This window comes from Octodon degus, unplaced genomic scaffold, assembly GCF_000260255.1.
Source record: "Octodon degus isolate 3935 unplaced genomic scaffold, OctDeg1.0 scaffold00073, whole genome shotgun sequence".
Taxonomy (NCBI): Eukaryota; Metazoa; Chordata; class Mammalia; order Rodentia; family Octodontidae; genus Octodon; species Octodon degus.
This window is the reverse complement of record NW_004524649.1, coordinates 8,049,367-8,070,433: the sequence shown is the minus strand read 5'-3', so window position 1 is coordinate 8,070,433 and position 21,067 is coordinate 8,049,367. Positions and strand designations below refer to the sequence as shown.

At 52.2% G+C, this 21,067-nt stretch overlaps 1 protein-coding gene across 1 annotated transcript in view; it reads right to left on the bottom strand.

Annotated features, from left to right (window-relative positions):
- Positions 1-20,203, bottom strand: part of Bfsp1 (beaded filament structural protein 1) — a 26,331-nt gene extending 6,128 nt beyond the window's left edge. The window contains exons 1-5 of the mRNA XM_004635680.3: positions 19,753-20,203; positions 17,413-17,473; positions 9,214-9,309; positions 6,623-6,715; positions 5,619-5,726 (exon numbers count right to left, since the gene is read on the bottom strand). Coding sequence (XP_004635737.2) covers positions 5,619-5,726; positions 6,623-6,715; positions 9,214-9,309; positions 17,413-17,473; positions 19,753-20,111 — 717 coding nt within the window. The 5' untranslated portion in view covers positions 20,112-20,203. The remainder of the gene's footprint in view (positions 1-5,618; positions 5,727-6,622; positions 6,716-9,213; positions 9,310-17,412; positions 17,474-19,752) is intronic.
- Between the last annotated feature and the right edge of the window lie 864 nt (positions 20,204-21,067).

Genomic DNA, 21,067 nt, shown 5'->3' with positions numbered 1-21,067 from the left:
CGCTATTAACAAGCTCACTCTCTTTGGTTGCAACACTCTACAGCCTCATGCTCAAGTAGGACAGAAGTTGACACTCATGTCCTCAAACAAAAGGAAATAAGCAAAAAGCAGCACTTCCACCTGAAGCAACTGCAACATACCTGAGACCCACCCAGGGATGGAAAGACCCGGATTCTAACTCAGGGTCTGGGCGCGGGAGCAGAGTCTGCATCTCTAACCAGCACCCACAGGTGCTGACAGCAGGCCCTCAGCCACACGTGCACAGGCGTCTGCACTGCACCATGCAGCAGCCCCTACAGCCAGCTGCCTCCATTGCCACCCAATTCTTCCCTCCACAAGTCTGCACTGGGAACAATGACACCCATTTGGAAACTAGTCTTGCAAAAGTGCTCAGGAATATACCAGGGGAGTATGGGAGTATGGGGACCAGACAATTTGAGAGGATGTCTGTCCGGGGACTTATCAAGGCCCAGGAGTCCCGCGCACACAGAGAGGATCTTTCCAAAGAGAAGAGAGGCAGCATCATCGGTCTTTCACGACTACGCGCTGTTGTGCTAAACCTCGCCACTAGGTGGCGCAAGGAACTCGCGGTCTATCCCACTTTGAGCTTTGTGACTTTTTCCCTTGCCTGTCATAGAGGCACAGTCGGTGCCGGTCCCAGCTGCCTGACCTTTCACCTCTGCCTGCCAGGAGTGCCATCCACGGGGTCTTACTGCATCTACGTTTAGCTATCTCGGATAAGGGAGATTAAGATGGAGCAGCCACACTCCGGGCTGCTGAATCTTAGGGGTGCACCAAGAAACGGCACTTCTGAGCCGGTAGAGCCCTTCTACCCGCTCCCTGCACAAGCAACTGGCCAGCGGAGAGAAGCGTGACGCCTGACCAAGGCAGCCAGCCCAGCCGTTGGCTCACACGCGGAGTCCAGGGATCCGGCTCAGAGAGGTTAAATAACATGACCAGGACAAGGGTCACACTTCCTGCCCAGAACCTTCATACTTTATCACCTTCTGGAGTGCTCCTCTACTTTAATCATGACCACAAAAGTGATCAGGAGTAGCGCAGATTGAACTCTGGACCTTAAGCTTGCCAGGCACATGCGTATTCTACTGAGCTATCTCCCTGGCACTGAACAAGACATAATTTATTCTACGATGCAAGCATTAATGTAATTCTGAAACTGGGGAGGGTTTAGAAATAATAAATGTGTGGGTCAATATATGCCATAAACAAAAAATGAAAAATTTTTTTTTTCTGAACTAGTTTTCATTATGCAGTTAGGGCAGGCCTTCAATTCACTTTATAACCCAGGCTGGTCTCAGGCTCCCAATAGTCCTCCTGTCTCTGCTTCCTGAGTGCTGGGGTTACAGGCATGCACAAGGCCTGGCCAGAAATAAAAAATTTTATAAATAGTTTCAACCAATTAGATGGGACAAATATGTATTAATCATTATACTAATAAAACAACTGAAATTCTTTCCATTAATAAAAAGGTGATTTAACATTTGATCATTTATTAAGCCATCACATGCATAGAACAAGATAAAACACTTATAATCATGAACGTATGTAAAGAAGCACTGAAGAAACTCCAAAGCCCTGTCATAAAAAATCTCAACCTAGAAATAAGCATAGTCTAATTCATATAAGAAAGTTTATCTTCAACTTAGACATGCTGGCATCTGCCTGTAATACCAGCATTTGAGAGGGAGAGGTAGAAGGATCACCTTAAATTCAAGGTCATTGTGGGCTATTTGATGAGTTCTTCAAAAGGAGAAGGCTGCTGCCATTGCCCCATTGTGCAAACCTGGATTCTTTCACATGAAGGGCAAGAGTTTTGTAAGGATGCGCATGCTCACCTCTACTGTTAACATTTTACTCCAGTTGGGAGATAATACCACACACAAGAAAAAGACATAAAGGATGAACAAATTGAAAAAGAGTGACAAATTTTTCTTTGTTTGCAAATAAAAAAAAAAAAGAAAGAAAGAAAGAAACGGCACTTCTTTCCGTCTCCGGGATGCTGCTGGACCAGTGACATCACCACGGGTGCCCCTGCCACGGACAGGAGGGGCAGGCCCAGGTGTCCCTCACCTGCACCTCACTTCCAGTCACGCCCGGGCCTCTGCCCAATGCCTGCAACAGAATTCCCCTAACACTGGGAAGGCTGCCCCATCCCTACAAGCAAAGCCCAGCGGTGGACACCATGGCCGCCGTGCAGGGACCGCAAAGAGGATCAGGTGCAAAGGTTCCTCTCCGGAGCATCACTGGGAGATAGGAAATGCACACGTCCCCTTCCCCTCCCCCCACGGCACACCTACAGACTCTAACATTTGCATGGACTGGCCCCAACACAGCTCCCCTGAGAGCTAATTAGGGGGAACCTTGGCGAGGACCCACAATATTTCACACAGCACAGGGACTCCAGAGGTGATGGCCACGGTGCAGAATCTACTGGGCTCTCAGAGGGAAGCTGTGCTAAACTAACCCAGGAGCAGAAGCCAAGAAATCAGAGGGGAGCAGAATACATGACGTCAGGACAGACAAAGGGATGTCAGGACAGATGCTGCAGGCCCGGTGTCCCTGTAGGGATGGAGTGGAGGGGCTGGGCCAGGCCAAGGAAGGCCACAGCCACTGCCACAGCTCCAGCCTGAAGTACAGAACTGGGTGCCACTGATCACCCAACCACAGCCGCCAGACGTGGCCCTACTCAGCGGCCTGCACCTCTCTCCAGCTCTGTGACAACCACAGAGCCTGTGCGGGTCCCAACAGCTGCAGGGGAGCAGCAGTGGTCACCAAGGCAGCAAACCTGGGTCTCATGAGCTCCACCGGTAGATTCTGAGAGTGAATGAACCACCTCTCCCTACCTTCAGGATTCTTCTCGGAGGTTCAACCAACCAGAATAGAAAAGAAAAAAACTCCTTTTTACTGTATTTGTACTGAGTACATACAAATATTTTTTCTTCCTTCTTTTTTTTTTTTTTTTTTGGCTTTTTGAGACAGGGTCTTGCTATGTAGTACAGACTGGCCTTGACTCACCATGCAGCCCAGGCTGGCCTAAACTTTAGGAGATCCTCCTGCCTCAGCCTCTCAAGTGCAGGGATCCCAGGCACTTGAGATCCCAGTGCTACCATGCCCTGCCACTATTTTCTTGTCATGGCTTATTCCCTAAACAATGCAATAAAGCTGTTTACACAGCAACTATCCACCTGTATTGAGTACTTTAAGAAATCTAGAGGTGATTTCAGGTACACAGCAGGTGGTGCTTGGGTCATACGCAAATACAATAACATCACATCTTGGGAGCAGTACCCATGGAGGTCCGGGAGCCAAGACCCCTGACCACAAAAGCATGGACTGCCCCACTTTCCAAAGGCTCCACGGATGCCTTTCCCCTCTCCCCCTGCCCCACCTGCACTTGGTTCTTCTGGCTGGCCATGTGCCGAGCCGCCCTCTCAGGCATAGCGGGTGACTATCTGGGGAGGGTCTGGCCAGGGCCTGGTGACACCTTCAATGCCAGCCCAGAAGGGGAGGGTGAGGCCCTGCTTGGGCAGAGGACCCAGGGTGCATCAGAGTTCTCAGTGGGGACTCAGTGGCCACTGAGTGCACCTCACGTTCCCAGAACCCACATCCTCCATAATGCTTCCTGGAGCTACCAAGCACAGAACAGAGCAGGAGTCGGTCGGCCCAGAAACCGGAACCAGAAGCTCCATGTGGGCTGAGCCCCTCTCCACCCTCCACATCCAGAACAGGCGCTTCCCATGGTCGGCCCAGAAACCGGAACCAGAAGCTCCATGTGGGCTGAGCCCCTCTCTGCCCTCCACATCCAGGACAGGCGCTTCCCATGGCATCACGCCAGGCACAGAGAGGACACCCCTCATTCATGCCGCAGACCATGCGGGTCTCAGAGGCACCTGGGGGTGCTGGACAAAGCACACATGGATGTCCATGTTTAAAACGACTTCACAAGGCCCACCTGCCCTTCGCAGCTGCACTGCTGCGCTGCCTCTGCAGAGCTCAGCTGTCTCCTCTCCTGAGTGCTGTCATTTCCCCTGAATTCACTTTGCAGGGTTGTCCCCAAGAGGCAGAGGAGCGCCACCTCAGGGCGAGGGCCTGCGCCCACCTCTGCAGCCACCCGGCACACACAGAAAACACGGTGCACACTCTCTTCACACTGTACACACAGGGCACACACACCTGGCACTACACACATGGGGCATGCACACCCCTCACACTACACACACCGGACACTCACGTACCTCACACTGCACACACGGCGTGCTCACTGCACACATACCACACACTGGACACCTCATCCACACACATAACACATGATGCTAAACCCATTCTCTCATCACCCACAAACCCTCCCTTTGCTCCCTCTCTCCCTCCCTCAGGGCCTCACAGGAAAGCACAGTCAGTTTTGAGCCACCACTTTGTCTCCTAACAAGGATGAAACTCGATTTCTCCCACTGTGATCTCAGTTCAGGGACAGTTCCTGTCCCCAGGCCTGCAGCTGCCAGGCAGCTGGACACTGAGTTCCAGGCCCCCACTCAGGCACCATGGAAGGTGCAGGTCGCTGTGAAAGGCACCACCTCGGGTAAGGGAGACCGAGGCACGCCCCATCCACCCTGATGGAAGCACACTCATGTCTGACCTCAGGTGCAGGCCAAAGCCATGAGAGCTGCCAGCTGTGCAGTACAGGAGGCCGGATCAGGAAGGAAGAGGCCACTGAGCCTCAATTCTCAGGCTGAGGAAGAAGCCACCAACAAGGGCCACTACTCCTCTAAGGAGGCTTTGTCCAGCAAGTGCCCGGGCCTGGAACCTGACCTCGCATTGCCTCCTGGGAATCAAACATCACCCTGACTACTCCTCAGGCTGGGGTCACTTCAGAGGAGAAACCAGCCCTGAAGACAGACACAGGAAGCAAAACTGGACCAAGTGGGGTGCAAACCCAGCCCACCCCTCTATTCTGACATGCTTAGCCTGACACAATAAATCCACCAAGAAGCCCTGTAGCCAGCACCACAGAATGGACCTTACGTGTTCGGCTTTTTGCCTCCAAATGAGGCCTCCAACCTTCTGTGCCTAAGACTAAAGGACCAGGCTCTTCCCTCCTCCTGTGTGCCCAGGAAGGCAGGCCCAGTGTCCTGCCACCAGAACAGGGAGAGGAGAAGATGGCCTGCATACAGGGGCAAAAGTGAAGGTGAGTAGTCTGCCATCTGCTAATCAAGCTTTGAGGAAAGCCTCATCCTGTCCACTGAAATACATAGCAAATACATAAACCTGAGTGGCTGCTGACACTAAGACAGCTTCATCTGTGCAGGTAGAGGCACTGGGACGGCCTCGCCTTTAGCGGGAAGTGGACAGCAGGTGATTGCTGGAGCCATGGTGAACCCCAACCCTGCCTCCACTTGCCTGGGACTCCCCCAGGCTGGACCTAGAATGCCCCACATCTGGAACCGCAGGCAGGGAAAGCAGGGTGCTGCCACCTGCTCAGCATGCTGCTGCTGCTGGACACGGGTATGCTTGGTGAGTGACCGTTCAGAGCTGGGTGCCTGTGAACACCTGTGACCTTCAATAAAGTGCGTGAAGTTGACAGTTCCCTGTGAGGCACGCACCTGGGCCTGCAGCTCTGCCCGCTGCACCTGCAGGTGGGATAGCGCCTCCTGGCCCTCCTCCAGCTGGCTCTGCAGCGAGGCCACCTCGCGTTCTGTCAGGAGCTTCTCCTGCCAAAGAAGGCCACTTTCAGGTCACACAGGTAAAACCCCAGGGGGAAAAGGGCTTGTGACAGACACATGTCTCTGTCCCCCCAGGTCAGGTGTGGGGAGCCCCAGGCCCAGGGAATAATATCAGAAAGAAGGACCTGTCTGTGGGGGATGACACAGGTCAGCTGAGATCACAAAGGGTGACCCACAAAGGGACCAGATCCCTGTGAGAAGAGGAAGCAACACCCAGGGTGGCCATGCACATTCAAACCACAGTCACACTCACAGTGTCCCAAGAACAGCAAAACACAACAATGCCAAGGCTGACACAGCAAAGCAGCCAAGGATGCAAAGCAACAGGAAGTCCTATCCAACGCTGGGGCAGGGGCATGTCTGGCAGGACTGTCTGTCCCCCTGGGAACAACCTGGGGTTGGGTCCCCACCATATAGCACGTGACAATGGGAGCTTCCCAGAACAAAGGTGTTTTTTGGAGAGGCCCCATGACGAACTCCTGGTGGCTTTCTGAGAAGACCGATCAGAGGAGACACACACGCTCCCAGGGCCACCATGGGGCTCTGCCAACAGACATGGCCTGGACTCCAGAACCTCCAGCCTAAGTAACCTTCCTGTCCCACTTGCTCCACTGTGGAAGTGTGCTTTGGCAGCAAACACTGACTGCAGGAAAGCAGTCTGGGGGTTTCCTGTGGAGCACACAGAGGGAACAACTGAGACAAGCCACCTCAGAGGATGGGCAGGACGTCAATGGCCTCAGAGGTCAAAGCAGCAGCATCACAGGGCAAGCAAACAGACGAAATTTCAGAGTCAAAGCAATGTGGCTGTCTGACCCAGGATGCCCCAAGTTCAATGAGGTCTTGGGGTGTGAGGAAACAGTCCCCCAGGCAACCCAGGTGCTCACCTCCCTTATCCCATATGTGACAGCAGGCGCCTGAGGTGCAGCCTGGATGATCTGCTGCAGGACGCTGATGTAGGTCTGGATTTCCAGAAGATTCTATGGGGCAGGGAGAGCATTTGTGTGAGTCCAGGAATGGGTCTTTGACACCTTCTGCCTTGACCCCAATCAAGGTGGGGATGGGCTACCACTGACTGGCCCCAGCATGTGTCCGCCATGGGGTGGGCACTCCACATGTCCTTTGACCTTCACAAGAACAGTGGGACAGGTGGGTAAACTAAGGCACAGCTCATTTTGCCATTTCTCTTCAGCTACCTAGATGCTGGGCTGCTGTCTTCACTGAGAAAGCAGGACCACCGAGCCTGGAGGGATGAAGGACACCTGCCCAGGACAGCACTTCCCATTTGGCAGCCTCACTAAGCAGAGCCTGGCAGAATGTGAAAGTGTGGGCCAGGGAGATAGCTCAGTAGAATGAGCGCTTGCCTGGCAAGTGCAAGGGCCTGAGTTCAATCCCTGGATCTGCAAACAAACAAACAAACAAACAAACAAAAAAATGTCTCAGGCACGTCCTGCTGCAAAGCAGGGCTACCATCCACAGGGTAGCCAGTCCCTTTCCTAGCCAGGATGCCTGTCCCCAGCTGTGAGTGACGACTGTTTAGCCAGCCTCAGTCACCTTGTCCAGGAAGCAACACGGCAGTTTCATCCCAGCATTGGCAGGACTAACACAGGACTCAGGAGCATGACCTGGGCTGCGGGGCAGCAAGGCTGGGCTCCCCCCACTCATGCCCTGGCTCCAAGCTGAGTCACCATCTCAGAAGTTGGAGAGTTGCCAGAGGGAAGGGAAGGCACTTCCGTGCAGAGCAAAACACACAGAGCTCGGCACAGGCAGCGCCCTCTCAAGCTCCCAGTGGCCCTGCCACCCACATGGCTTACTTCGGTTTCCCCAGGAGCAGACCCTGCGAGGAGGATCTGAGTGCACTTGGGTGATTTGGGGATGTGGCTGAGAAATATAGCCAGTAGGGGTGTGGGAAGAAGAGAGGGCAGGCGGTGAGGGTGTCACCAACCAGCCTCCGGTGGGCACCTGGCACTCTATTGGAGGAGCAGGACAGGGGGGACAAAAAGCCTCAAAGTTACTGCACAGAGGTGAGTGAGAGAGAGGGTGCTGGAGCAGGAGGTGGCTGAAATAGATGGTGAACGTTCAAACCTTTTATAGTTTATTACAGTAAAAGACACATCACCATGAGTCCACCTCAAAACCCTCCCCCTCCCCTCGGACACACGTATCCCACTGTTCTTGCCACTCTCTGCAGCAGCTCTGCGAGTCTTCTTTGATGAGTGTCTTTCCAAGGTGTGATGAAAACTACGGTCAATGCTGCTGCCAGGTTCCAGGTAACAGAAAGGCAGGCGCAGAAAAACAGGACCCTGTGTCCTCATCTACCTTATTCACTGGCTCTGGTGCTGTGCAACTTCTCGCTCCTCCCCAAGATCAAAATGACCAAGACCAGTTACTCAAGACACCCAGGCAGCCTCCACTGAGTAACTGAAAGCATTCATAAAAGAGCACATTCAGAAGTGCTTCAGAAAGTACCAAGAACAGGACGGGCCAGAGGCGGTGATGCCCTGCTGTAATCCCAGCACTCGGGAAGCAGAAGCAGGAGGATTGCCACGAGTTCGAGGCCAACCTGGTTACGCAGTTAAGTTCAAGGCTAGCCTGAACGACATGAGACTCTGTCTCAAAGAAACAGAAAGTGGCAAGAACAATGGGATAAGTGGGTTCACTTACAAAAGATCTGTCTTAATTAAGCTACAGCATCTACAACTACTCTCTGGTACAGTCTGTAGTATAACCCAGTAGTGGCGAACCTACGGCACACGTGCCACAGCAGGCTATTTGAATCACTGAAAGTTCCAGAAGGGTTTGCCACCACTGGTACAGTTATGAGTCATAATACAAATAGGCAACTTTTTTCAGCCCAAAAAATGTAGAAGTGCAGAACATACACAAATCTATGTATAGTGCTACAGCTCTTCGCATTTTACCAGGTGCTTCGTCTCCCATTCTCTCCGGTCTCCTCCCACTCCCCAGCCTTAGAGGCCTGGCTGTGGGAGCCTCAAAAAATAAAATCCTGGAGCTGTGGAACCAGGTGTGTGGCCCAACCTCTCTAGGCCACTTCTTCCTCCTCCTGTGCAACACCAGCCTCCCCTTCCCAGACAGCGGTTGGGGCCCTAGGGGCACAGAGCCAGGGTGCCTCCTCCTGCACCCAGTTTCTGTACCTGAGGGCTCCTTCCAGCAGCTGAAGCTGCCCTGTCCCACGGGGAGGCCCTGGGGACCCTCTGTCACTGGGAGCAGCCTCAGCGGGGGTTACAGGAACTCACAGGTACCCACTCCCAACATCATAACACCAAGGCACCTACCTGCCTACTCCCCCGTGTGCCTAGCTCAGGGAGTGTGGCCAGTAACCGGCCTGTCCCCTCGGCCCAGCCTGGTTTGCCTCAGAGGAAAACCCACCAAAGGTGGCCACTGACTTTCAGCCACAAGCATCTGGGCCCATACAGTGAGCCCAAGCTGGGGAAGGGCAGCGGGGCATCGCACTTACCTTTTTGTTCCTGTCCTTAGCTGCGCTGATATCATCCTGCAGGAACTGGGCCTCGAGCTGAAGGCGCAGGTTACGCAACAAGGCTTCATCGGCTTCCTGCAAGGAGAAACAGTCACGCACCGGGGGGGCAGGTGCTGTGGGGCATCAGGAGGAGTGCAAAGTCAGCCAGGTGGGGAGCACGCAGACCACCAGGAAGGCAGGCTCCTGATCATTCAAGGATCTGCAAGGAGACCTGCAACTCTGCTCCAGCAAAGAATCAGCTCAGCCATTAGACCTGGCATAGAACAGCGGTCCCCATGAGGGTGACTCCCCCCTCAGCAACATGCAGCAATGTCTGGAGACGGTTTTCATGTCACAGCTTGAATGGTGGGGTACTTCCCTTCATATCTAGTGGGCATAGTCAGGGAGATGGCCAAATACACAATATGTGTGTAATCACACACACGCGCGCGTGCACACATATACACGTGCACACACACACACACACACACACACACACACACCATAAGCCCCAAAGAATGCTGTAGCCTAAAATGTCTACAGTCTCCAAGGCCAGGGATATATAGCTCAGCAGTGCAGCACCTGCCTGGCAAGCATAAGGTCCTGAGTTCAATTCCCAGTACCAAAAAAAAAAAAAAAAAAAAGTCTCTGGTCCCTGGGTTGAAACCTTGCACTAACAATGGGCCTGGTGGCTGCAGCATGCCTATAATCCCAGCACTTGGAAGCCTGAGGCAGAAGGATTGCTGTGAGTTCAAGGCCAACCTGAGCTACACAGTGAGTTTAAGGTCAGCATGGGTTAGACAGGGTTTGAATAGCAAGTCTGTATTTATTCTGAATCTTGCCGTCAGTGACTTCAGGCTACAAGAAAAACCATTTCCCTTAATAACAAAATCTTGTACTTTAATAGTTTTTTCCTAATAACTGCCGACACTCACCTTGAGACAGAACTTTAACACAAAATGTATTTTTTTAGACTGGGTGCTGTCATAAAGGAAGTCCACTCCCTTGAAGTTGGAAATGACGCTCATCACAGAAGGGTGAACGTTCTCACCAAACTTGCCGATGATTCAGACTTTGATCTCTTTGGCCTTGCTTGGATAGATCACGGGTATAAAAGAAGTGTTCACACACTTAGGATCATGCTGTGATGCTCAGAACTGGCTGCGTGCCGGGGCATGCTCAGTATTGTGCCTCAGGTGGACACTGCTTGGATCTGGGGGACCCCTCACCCTGCCATGCACATCTGCCAACCCGAGGCTTTGCCCAAGGGTTCTCACTGACTTATTATTGTCTTGCTAACAGCAGGATGAATATTAGAAATGGCCTCTCATTACACACATATAATATTCAATAACGGAACTTAGAAAAAATGGGGTATACCTATGAATGTCCATTTTGTATCTGTGTATTCAAAGTGGTTGGGATAGATATATAGTTGCATTCTCTTAATGAATAGAATGATTTGTTCTAATGGTGTTTGTAAATAGGATCACAAGTCCGCATCTTGTACAGCAATTAACCACTAAGAAGAATATATGCAGTGTATTATTTGTTGAAACTGTTCTTCCGATTTGATTTGAAACTGTCTCATTGCTGTTTATCAATAAAACTTTGAATAAAAAAAAATGGCCTCTCATTAATAAAGGTGGGTGTGTGGCTCAGCTAAATCTTTAGGGGCATCGTCCACACCTGGATAGACAGGTGAGATGCCCCAGACATGAGGTCTGGCCAAGGTCTTCTGGGACCTGCCACCCTGCTCTGTCAGGTTAGGTTCTAGACAGTCCTTTAGTGCATTCTCAGGAACAGTGCTTAATTCTTCCACCGCCCTTGGAGAGCCCCCTGGCTTGGCAAGACCTCATGTCACTGATGCTGACCACGTGGATATGGACAAAATGACTATCAGAGGAGCCCTCGTGTGGGCTTTCTATGCCACACCATCTTTGCTCCTGTGACAACTTCGCACAGCTGCCAAAGTCAGCTGCCAAGCTCTGGGGAGCTTTGCTGTCTGGGATGGGCACCCACCCGTGCAGCAGGGGCTCACTGAGCAGAGACTCCACACTGGAGTGGGGATACCTCTCATAAAGGTGTGTGTGTGTGTGGCTGGGCCTGGGAGTGGGTGCTGCACAGAGGTCTGGAGTCCATTCCTTGGGTGTTTTCCTCCTGCTTCCTCAGTAAGTGGCTGAGAGTGGGGAGGGTAGAGAATTCTCACGCATCTCAAGTCTTACCACAGCTCATCCACTCATCCACTTATCTGCAATCACTGGAGCTGGAGAACTGGAAATAGAATTTGGGGGGCCCTTTTCGTTATTACTTAGAAATCAAACATCTAGAATTTTAGAGATAGAAGGGCCCCTCGGTGTCATGGATCCCCAAACTTTGCTTTTACATCACAGGTGGCATCCTTCTAAGAATCCCATGGAAGCCGATGTGTGGAATCAAAGCAGAGGGGCGATGGTGCACACCTGTAATCTCAGCACTGGGGAAGCTGAGGCAGGAGGAGCACTGCCAGTTCAAGGCCAGTCTGTGTTACATAGTGCACTCAGGGCCAGCCTGAACTACATAGCAAGACCCTGTCTCAAAACAATACCAAAGAAAGAGCGAGAATGCAGGGAGGCATGGAGTTTTGCTTATGTTTTTGTTGTGCAGGGAGAATGGGGACCCAAGACTCAATCCCAGGCATCGCACACACTAAGCATGCGATATACCACCGAGCTACGCCCTCCCCAGGGACCCTCCTCTTGCAGGGCACAGAGGGCACAGGGATCCCCAGCAGCCCTACAAGCAACTCCTACAACCTAAGGTTCTGCTGAGCAGAACTTGAAACCAAAGCGGGCTCCGGAGAGTGACAGCTGGGCTGGGAGCCACTCTGCTATGAAGAGATGTCAACAGCCAGTCCTGGGCTGGAATCAGTCCTGTGTTTCCCTGAGCCAAGGTGTGTGTGTGCCAAGCAGGGATACCGTTTTCAGGCACCCACATCCTTCTCCACCTCCTCCCGGGGTTCCCCCAGCAAGCATCCCAGGTCCTGCAAGTGCAACAGAAAGCCGCTCACGGGAGTGACAAGCCAGTTTGGGCTTGTCTTGACCATCAGGCCCAATCAGAGGCTCCTGCAGGCTCAGTGCTTCTACAATTCACTCCTGGGGCCCTGCTTTGAGAAAGATCTCCTGATAATGTCCCCCAAAGCCCCAAAGATGAACCTGGCCAGCTGGACGGCAGCTGCAGATCCGGTGGGGAGAATGTGTTTTGGAAGTATTTTTCTTTTGTTTGCACCAGAATTCAGAAATGTGTAGACGCTGGTGTTTCTATTGTGTCCAGGATGCTGTCAGCTGAATTTCCCAAAGCTTCACCAGCAGGAGCATCGAGATTTTTCTGAATTGAGACTCTGGGTTAATTTTAGAAAATGATCCAACCCTGGCATTGTGGATGTTCTGGTTCTAGAACAGTGATCCTGAGGGCAGCCCTGTGTCACACTGTCTGGAAACTGGTGAGTCATAGAAATGACCCCGTGGATCCCAGGTTTCCTGGGTCAGAATTTCTGGAGCCAGGAGCCAGAAGTCTGGGTGTAACCTCTCCACATGATGTGGAAGCACAGTAAAGGGACCAGAGGAATGATAAGAGTTCAAGGCACCCTTGGAGATTAGCCTTGACAACCTGCTCCTGGGGGCCCAGGGACACTGCTAAAAACCCCACTATAGAATGAAAACTCAGGGCCAGGGAGATGGCTCAGTGGAGTAAGCGCTTCCCTGGCAAGCGCAAGGACCTGAGTTCAACCCCCGGTTCCGCAAAAAAAAAAAGAATGAACGTTTAAGTTCATGAAAGTGGCTGATTAGCTAAGGTTTCAGTCAAAAGATAATTTACCTTCCACCTTGTGCGTCAAAATCTCTGTGCTCTCCCTCAACGGCAGGAAGCTGGCAGCCCTGAGCACTGAGGTGGGGCTCTGCACCCCTCAGCTCACACCCTGCCCTCCCTGCCTGTACTCCTCCCTATGGATGCATGAAAGGGAGAAGCACTTGTGCCCGCAGCTTGGTGTGTATGTGTAAGTCATCTTTAAGCAGAAGCATTTGACTTGAATTTCCATCACTTACTATGGGTTTAATAAAAAAAAAAAGAGGGGAACTCTGAGGTCTGCTCCTAGCCATTTCCTTAAAATAAACGAACTCAGAAGCCAACCTTGGTGGTGTACACCTATAATCCCAACACTTGGGAGTCTGAGGCAGGAGGAGTCTGTTGCTATGAGTTCAAGGCCAGCCTGAACTGGATAGTGAGTGAGACCTGTCTCACAAAAGAAAAGCCAAAAACAAAAAAAAAAAAAAAAACTCAGGCCTCATTGGCTATCAATCCATTCCTGTGTCTGCATTCAGCAACAACAAACTCTAAAGGTTGACCAGGCTGGAATACCAGTGCCATCTGGAAGTCTTGCTCCACTGAGAGGCTGGGAATGTAGAGAAAGGTGGTGATAGGAACAAAGCCCGCGAGGGTGTGTGCCTGGGCAGTCTGCCCCGAGAGTGGCTCCGTGTGGGCACCCTTTGAAGAGCTCAGTGGGCCTCTCCGCTGCACTGTCACTGGGAGCCAGGATACCTGGGGCTTCTCCCACCCACCCTGCCCCAGCGGCTGAGGTTCAGGCCCTGGTGTCAATGCCCAGGACTGTGCCTCAAGTGGTCACGCAGGGTCCCACAGTCCTGGGCACCCAGGAAGCCATCACCATGTCCAGCATGCCTGGGTGGCAGTGGACAGGGACCAGCGTCAAGAGTGAGGGGAATCTTTCACCTACATCCCCGGGCTCTGTGTCTGGCTTCAGAGGGCTGCAAGTGCCCTAACCCTCCCTAGGAGGGAAAGAAGGAGCCCAAATAAAAAGGACTGCTGTCCACACACGCCACATGTGGGCTGTGGGGCTCTGATGCTCTGGACACTCAAGGGTGAGTTTTCTTACTAGTGAGAAGAATGCATTAGACTTCATGGTGTCGGGGTGGGGGGGGGGGCCTCCTGCTCTGCCAATAACCAAATGCCATTCTGAGGCTCCCCCGAGAGCAGTGACCTCCATGGCCGGCATCTGCATGCTCGGGCACAATTTCCACTGCATCCAAGTGCTAGCTGTTCCATTACCCACTCTGCATTTTTCTGTAGATTGAATCCCTTTAACTTAGATTTATTTGAAAAGGATTATTTTTACATAAGTCATAAATAAAAGATAATATAAAAATCCATGACTATCAGGCTGGAGAGATAGCTCCGTGGTCTAAGCACCTGTCTAGAAAGCACAAGGACCCAAGTTTGATTCCTGGTACCATATGCCATGCCAGCCCTCAAATCCCAGGTGTGCTGTGCCAGCCACAGAAACCAGGAATGTTGGCACAGCCTGTAATCCCAGCACTGGGAAATCTGAGACAGGTGGATCACTATGAGTCTGAACTGTGTAGCAGGACCCTGTATCAAATACTTTTTTTAAAAAAAAAAGTGACTATAAAAACATTATTCTCCTGTACACCATGTAAATTCACGTCCCTTCCCACTGGGATCAGGCATAGCACCCACTTGGGAAAACTAAGCTGGTGCCTGTCGCATCAAGGCCTGTGTCCCAACTATGTCCAAAGGCTACCTGCCACCATGTGACAGGCAAGCCGAATACTCATACAGAATGTCACTTAATCTGCACTGGATTTATCAGCATCCTTCCATGCCAGTGGTGGTGAGGACCATTCTGGTTCCCATTTCACAGATGAGAAAGACGAGACTCCATGAGATGAGAGTGGTGCAAGGTCATGCTCGCAGGCTACACTCTGCTTCTGGACAGCACAGCTCCTCGTGAGCAGTAGGAAACAGGCACACCAACCCCTGTGCTGTCCTCCCTGGTGCTCTGGGTATCATCTTTTCCCAGAACCTTCCTGGTGTGCTTCTGAGGCGGACACTTCAAACACCCACGCTCTCGGTTTCAATATGCTTCTACATGAAGCTGTTGGACTGTTAAGTGCTAGGGTGCCTTTTCCTCAGTTTGCATTATCTGTGTTGTCTGACTACTGAGAATGTGCATTGCTGTTGTAATAAGAAGAAGAGAAGAGGCTTTAAAACCACCATCACTTTGCACCAGGGATAAAAAGGACTCCAGAACGGCCTGGTGACAACACTTGTGATCCCAGCATTTAGAAGACTGAAGTAGAGGGCTGGGGAGATGGCTCAGTAGAATAAGCGCTTTCCTGGCAAGCGCAAGGGCCTGGGTTCAATCTTCAGAAGACTGAAGTAGAGGACAGTGGGTCAAGGACAGCCTGGGCTACACAGCAAGACTCTGACCCAAAAAAAGCAAGAAAAGGTTTTCGTTCTTCCTCTTCTTTCCAGTGTGCCCAAGACGGCATTGCATAAAGGGCAGACTTAGGGAGGACACACACTAAGCTTTATGCAGTGGGGTGAGAAAGGGGCTGGGAGCCTGAACTGGCACCTACATGAAGGGTGGTAGGTACCGATGTCCTTGAAAGTGGTGGCCTGCAGACACAATGGCGCCCCACTTGGTAGCCTGGGTTTACTACCAAAACCAAGACTGGAATAAGCTAATGGTGTTAGATGAGCTGGGCATCCAGGCTGCTGAAAACACAGCTCTCTCAGCTCTGACACGGGGCAGAGAGCTACCACTGTCACTCCATGGGCGAAGCAAGAAGCCCATGTCCTTTGGCTTCCTAAAGCTCATCTCACTGCCATCTTCATCTATGGTGCCAGCTTGGCCTCAGTGAGACCCGGGACGTGGCAACTGATGATGCCTCCTCACAGGGACCTGGTTGGACAGCATGTGCTCGCTCAGAATAGGGCCAGCAGAGGAGGGTGACACCCACTCAGCAAAATGTGGTTTCCCTAGATTCCAGTCCTGGTTTTCCCACTACGGACAGAATAGTCCTTCACAGCAGCAACTGGTCAGTGCTATGACATGGCAAATGCCCTGAACTAATAGTGGCTGTCTGGTGTGGAGTCCGTCCTGGAAAAGAATGCTAAGGCCAGTGTGGGCACAGAAGGAAGAACCTGGTGCTTTATCAGCAGCATAACAGGCCTGAAGGGGGTGGGTGACAGCGGCCCATTAGCTCTAAGCAAGCAGTGCTTCACCCCAGTCTCCTATGCCCTTCCACTCTGAAAAGACCAGAAAGGATAATCTCTAAAGCTTTTTGCCATTGCTGGTCTTGTCCAGCCCTTTTGTCCAGGATTATTCTGCTAGCAGGAGTAGAGTTCTTCCGGCTGTCGCAGAAAATCCAAAGAATCCAGCTCATGAACAGAGACCAGAAGAGGAAAACCAGCCCCAAGTAACTCCACACAACCCTGCAGGAAGAGCTCCAGGGAGAAGCTGAGCTTCCCAGCCACTCCCTCACTCATGTGTGGCCACTTTTCACACTCTGACAAGAGGGGGCTTCTAGGGAGATGCAAAGCTCTTCCTCTGCTGTCTTGAGTCTCTCCCTATAGAATGGCAATCTCAAGACTCTTAGCCAAAAGTAGAACCACCATGTCCAAGCAACCATTGCCCAAAACCACGTTCCTTCCTCCATTTGCTACGGAATCAGTATCTGAATAGGAAGATGGCAGCTGATCACTGCAACACTGGGATGTGTTGGTTTCCCAGAGCTATAGTCTGATTGGTCCCCAAGCATTCATGAACTAGGATCTGGGTCCCCACTGTCACAACATCAAGAGGTAGGAGGACCTCCAAGATTTTTGAACTGGTAGAAGGTCACTGCCAGCACCTTCCTTGGCCCTGGCTTCCCACCTAGCAATGTGGTCTTTTCTCCTCATGGGCTCCCACAGAGATGTTGCCCACCATGAGGTACAGAGTCAGGGGTCCTCAGCAGATGCAGCACCATGCTGTTTGGACTTGCAGCCTCCAAAAGTGTAAAGCAAGAAAGCTTCTTTCTTTAAAACTTAGCCAGCCTTGGGTATTTTATTACAGTAACAGAAACCAGGGACCAGCAAGATAGCTCAGAGTGCACCTGTCATAACACATAAGCTCCACGGTGTATGTTTCTCTTAGGAAATCGAGCATCTTGGAGTGGAAAGGTGCAGAAATTAGCCTAAGTTTCATGTACAAACACTGCTGGAGTTAGGAAACTCAGGAGGAAGACAACAAAAGAAACATGGAGATTCCTATGAATACGGAAATACGGAAAACAACTGCTTCCGGCATCTAGCTCAAGGCTGTACCCATGCTACCAAAATCCAGAGGCGTGCACAGCTCACCTTGTTTAGCCGCTCCAGCATGTCCTTCAGCACCAGCTGACATTCACACTCATTTTCATACCTGCATGGGGACACAAAAGCAAGAGTTGGTGGCATCCATGACTTCACATAGTCAACGAGAGGCTCCATCTGAGACAATTCTCCTTTCAGGAGAAGTTCACTTTAATTATAGATGAGTAGCCAATTCTGTACTTCATTGACAGCTGTTTCCAGACCCTCACACTCCATGGTGCATGAGAAAGTGGTGACATTGGCACACTGTGAATGACAATGTGATCAGGAAAATGGAACAGGAGTTACCCTAGCAATCCACCAACCGCCTCCCACCCAGCCAGCCTGAGGTGGAAGGATTCTACCTTGGCATAAATGCAACACAAACACAGCCTAGCACTACCTTTGAGGCCACCAGACACGGGCTATAGCACTACCATTGCCCTGGCCTATGACTGCCCATTCTCCTGCTCAGCTTCTCCTGGAGCAGCCACATTCCTGGATTATGTCACTTACTCCTCACAACAGCTGAAAGATAGCAGTTATTGCTGTGCCTGGTCCTGTCCAGCAAAGGCAGTGGGCACATAAATACCTCAGCTCCCTCAGGCTCAAAGGGAGGCACTTTCTACATCCACAGACAGAGCACCAGGCTCCTGGACAGTGAGGTGCTTGATAAAGCACCTGCCATTGGCTGCCTCCCCCACCCTCTCACCTCTCTGAGTGATACCAGGGCTCCCTGGGGTCACCCCCGAACAACAACTGACCCCAGAATCCCTATCTCCTGCTCAGCTTCTAGAGGCCTCATGATAAGAGAGGACTTGGACACCCAAATCTGAGGCCTGAGGGAACCCTGCACTACTGGGTGGAGTGGGGAAGCTCCCTGCTGGCTGAAGCCACTGGGCCAAGGCCACATTTGGAACACACACACACACACACACACACACACACAATGAATCAGATGACAGAGTCAAGGGCTGGTGTATTTTTTCTCCTGGTCAGCTTCTTTCCAGATTTCCATAAAATGATAGGTATCCAGAAAGCCAGAAATCATTCTAGTCAGCAAAATCTTCTCTCTGGGGGAATTTTATCCGTGAAAAGAGAAGATCCCTTCCCAAATGATGTCTTCTCTGTTCTTTGTAAACTGTCCCTTGATATAGTTACAGCCCTTGAGGTACAGCAGGCTCCAACTGTGTAGAAGGAAAACTACATTTCCCAGCAATCCTTGCAGCAGACACAGACGTGACTAAGTCCTGGCCAATAAGAGGAAGGTACAAGTCCTGGGCTCCTCTACCCTGCAGCCTGGGACAGGAGTGCGGCCCAGAAGCAAGCTCCCTGCTGGTTGATGCCACCTGGCCAAGGCCACACTTTGAGTAGTAGCAGCCTCCTGGTGTCGCCTCTGCTGCCCCTTGGCTGCCCAAACCCTGAGTTCTAGTTCCTGTGCTGTAGTCCCCAGCTAGGTGGCCTGGCCCCAAATCCTTGTGTGTCTCAGCCTCAGTTTCAGGCAGAAATGGTGGCACACGCCTGTAATCCCAGCATTATGAGAGGCTGCGGCAGGGCAATCACAAATTCGGACCCAGCCTGGGCACTTTCATGAGTTAGCAAGACCCTGTCTCAAGATTTTAAAAATAGGGGGCCAGGGAGACGGCTCAGTGAAATAAGCGCTTCCCTGGCAAACGCAAGGGCCTGAGTTCAATCCCTCGTTCCGAAAAAAGAAAAGATTTTTAAAATAATAAAATAATAAATAAAAGGAGCTGAGCATACAGGACAAAGTTGCAAGTTCAACGCCCAGTACCCGCCTGCCCCCTTCCTCCAGGAAATCTTCAGTTCCATTCTGTAAAATGATACAGGAAGAATAAGGCTGCAAGCATTAAATACATCGCCAAATCGCTGTGCCGAAAGAAGCCTGGCATAAAAGAGTAGATGTTGCAAATTCTAGAACAGGCAAAATTAATCTCCGGTGACAGAAATAAGAAAACGGTGCCTCGGGCTTGCGGAGGAGGGAGCTTGGGTGCAAACGCTCCTGCCGTCTGGGCGCCAGCACGTGACAATTTGCCCAGACTCACCGAGCTGGGAGCTTACAATCTGTACACTGTAATTATACCTAAACTTTAAAATACAGAGAAGGGCCATCAAAATGAAAACGTTGCTTACTTTCCCCTACCACACCCCAGTCCTGGAGCCTGAATCCTGGGCCTTCCTTCCCAAGGACCTACAGTCCCCGGCCTCCCCACTTTTGGGGGGACAGAGATGGGCTTCAACTCAAGGTCCCCCTGCCTCAGCCTCCCAGCGTGCTGGAATTACTCCCACAGTCCTTTCTGTGGTTCCTCGGTTTCTCCGCGCGCGGCTTACTTCGTCCGGAATTCATCGAGTGTGCGCTGCGCCTCAACGCCCTGGCGCTGCAGCCGGGTGCGCTCAGCCGCCAGGTCCCCTGCGCGCCTCCGGTTGGCCTCGGCGTGGCGCGCCAGGGCGTCCTCCGGCCCCGCAAGCTCGTCCAGGCGCCGGAAGGCGTCGAGCTGCCCCCGCAGACCCGCGTGGCGCTGCTCCAGTGCTCTGGCACGCTGCACCTGGATGGCCACGCGCTCGCCCAGACCCTGCAGCGGCGCGGGGCCCGGGGGCCCAGAGATCGCGTCCAGGGCCGCGCACTCGGGCTCGGCCGCGCGCTCGTAGCGCTCCCGGCGGGCCTGGAACACGTAGCTGCGGCGGTACATGGCTCCGTGCGAGCGGCGGCGCGGCTGCGGGCTCCTATATAAACCCCGACGCCCGCCGCGCCTGGCATGTTCCAGAGCCGGCCCACCGTGGCCCCGCGTGCCCAGGCGCGGACAATAGGACAGCAGCCGCAGCTTTGTGAGCGGATTAGCGGCAAGTCCAGAGCCCGGGTGGGGAGGTCGCCGGTTCTGTTCCCTGATTGGGGGGCCCGGGACTGCATGGGATGGGGGAGTGGAGATAGAGGGGTGGGGGTGGAGAGGTGGGGGGTTAGGGGGCGTGGGGAGCACCGGACCCGAGGGGCTGTGCGTGCTGTCCACCGGACCCTGGCAGCTGCGAATGCCACCAAAGCCAGCGTGAATCGCTGAGGCTTCTCCCCTGTCCCCGTGAGAGCGAGTTCCTAACGTGGTCTGTTTCCCTTTTCCTCTGGGTTATGCAGGCTGTTCCTGCCGGAGATAACCTGGTGTGGGGCCCCCTCCTGCTAGGGGATTCTAGTCAGGGGCGTGACAGGGGCGTTCACCTCGCTTGGCAGGGAGCATACGCCCGTGAGGTGTTACCAGCTCCCGTCTTTGCTTTCCCGGATTTTTATGGTTTGGGGTATTTTGTTTTGTTTTGTTTTTTGTTTGTTTGTTTGTTTTTCTCCGCTGGAAAAAACAAGTACAACTGGGGGCCAGGGAGATGGCTTAGTAGGATAAGCGCTTGACTGGCAAACGCAAGGATCTGAGTTCAATCCCCAGTTCCGCAAAAAAAAATAATAATAATAAAATAAATAAATAAACAAGTACAACTGGGAAAGATGCAAGAGATGGAAGGGGGAAAAAAAGATGGAAGGAAGAAGAGGGAAGGAGAAATAAAGAGAATTAAGATGTGTTAAGTGCAGGCACCAAGGCCCCACATGAACGTGATCACTGTGCCCTGAAAACATGGGCTAATAAAAACAAAATTAAAAAAGTAAAACACG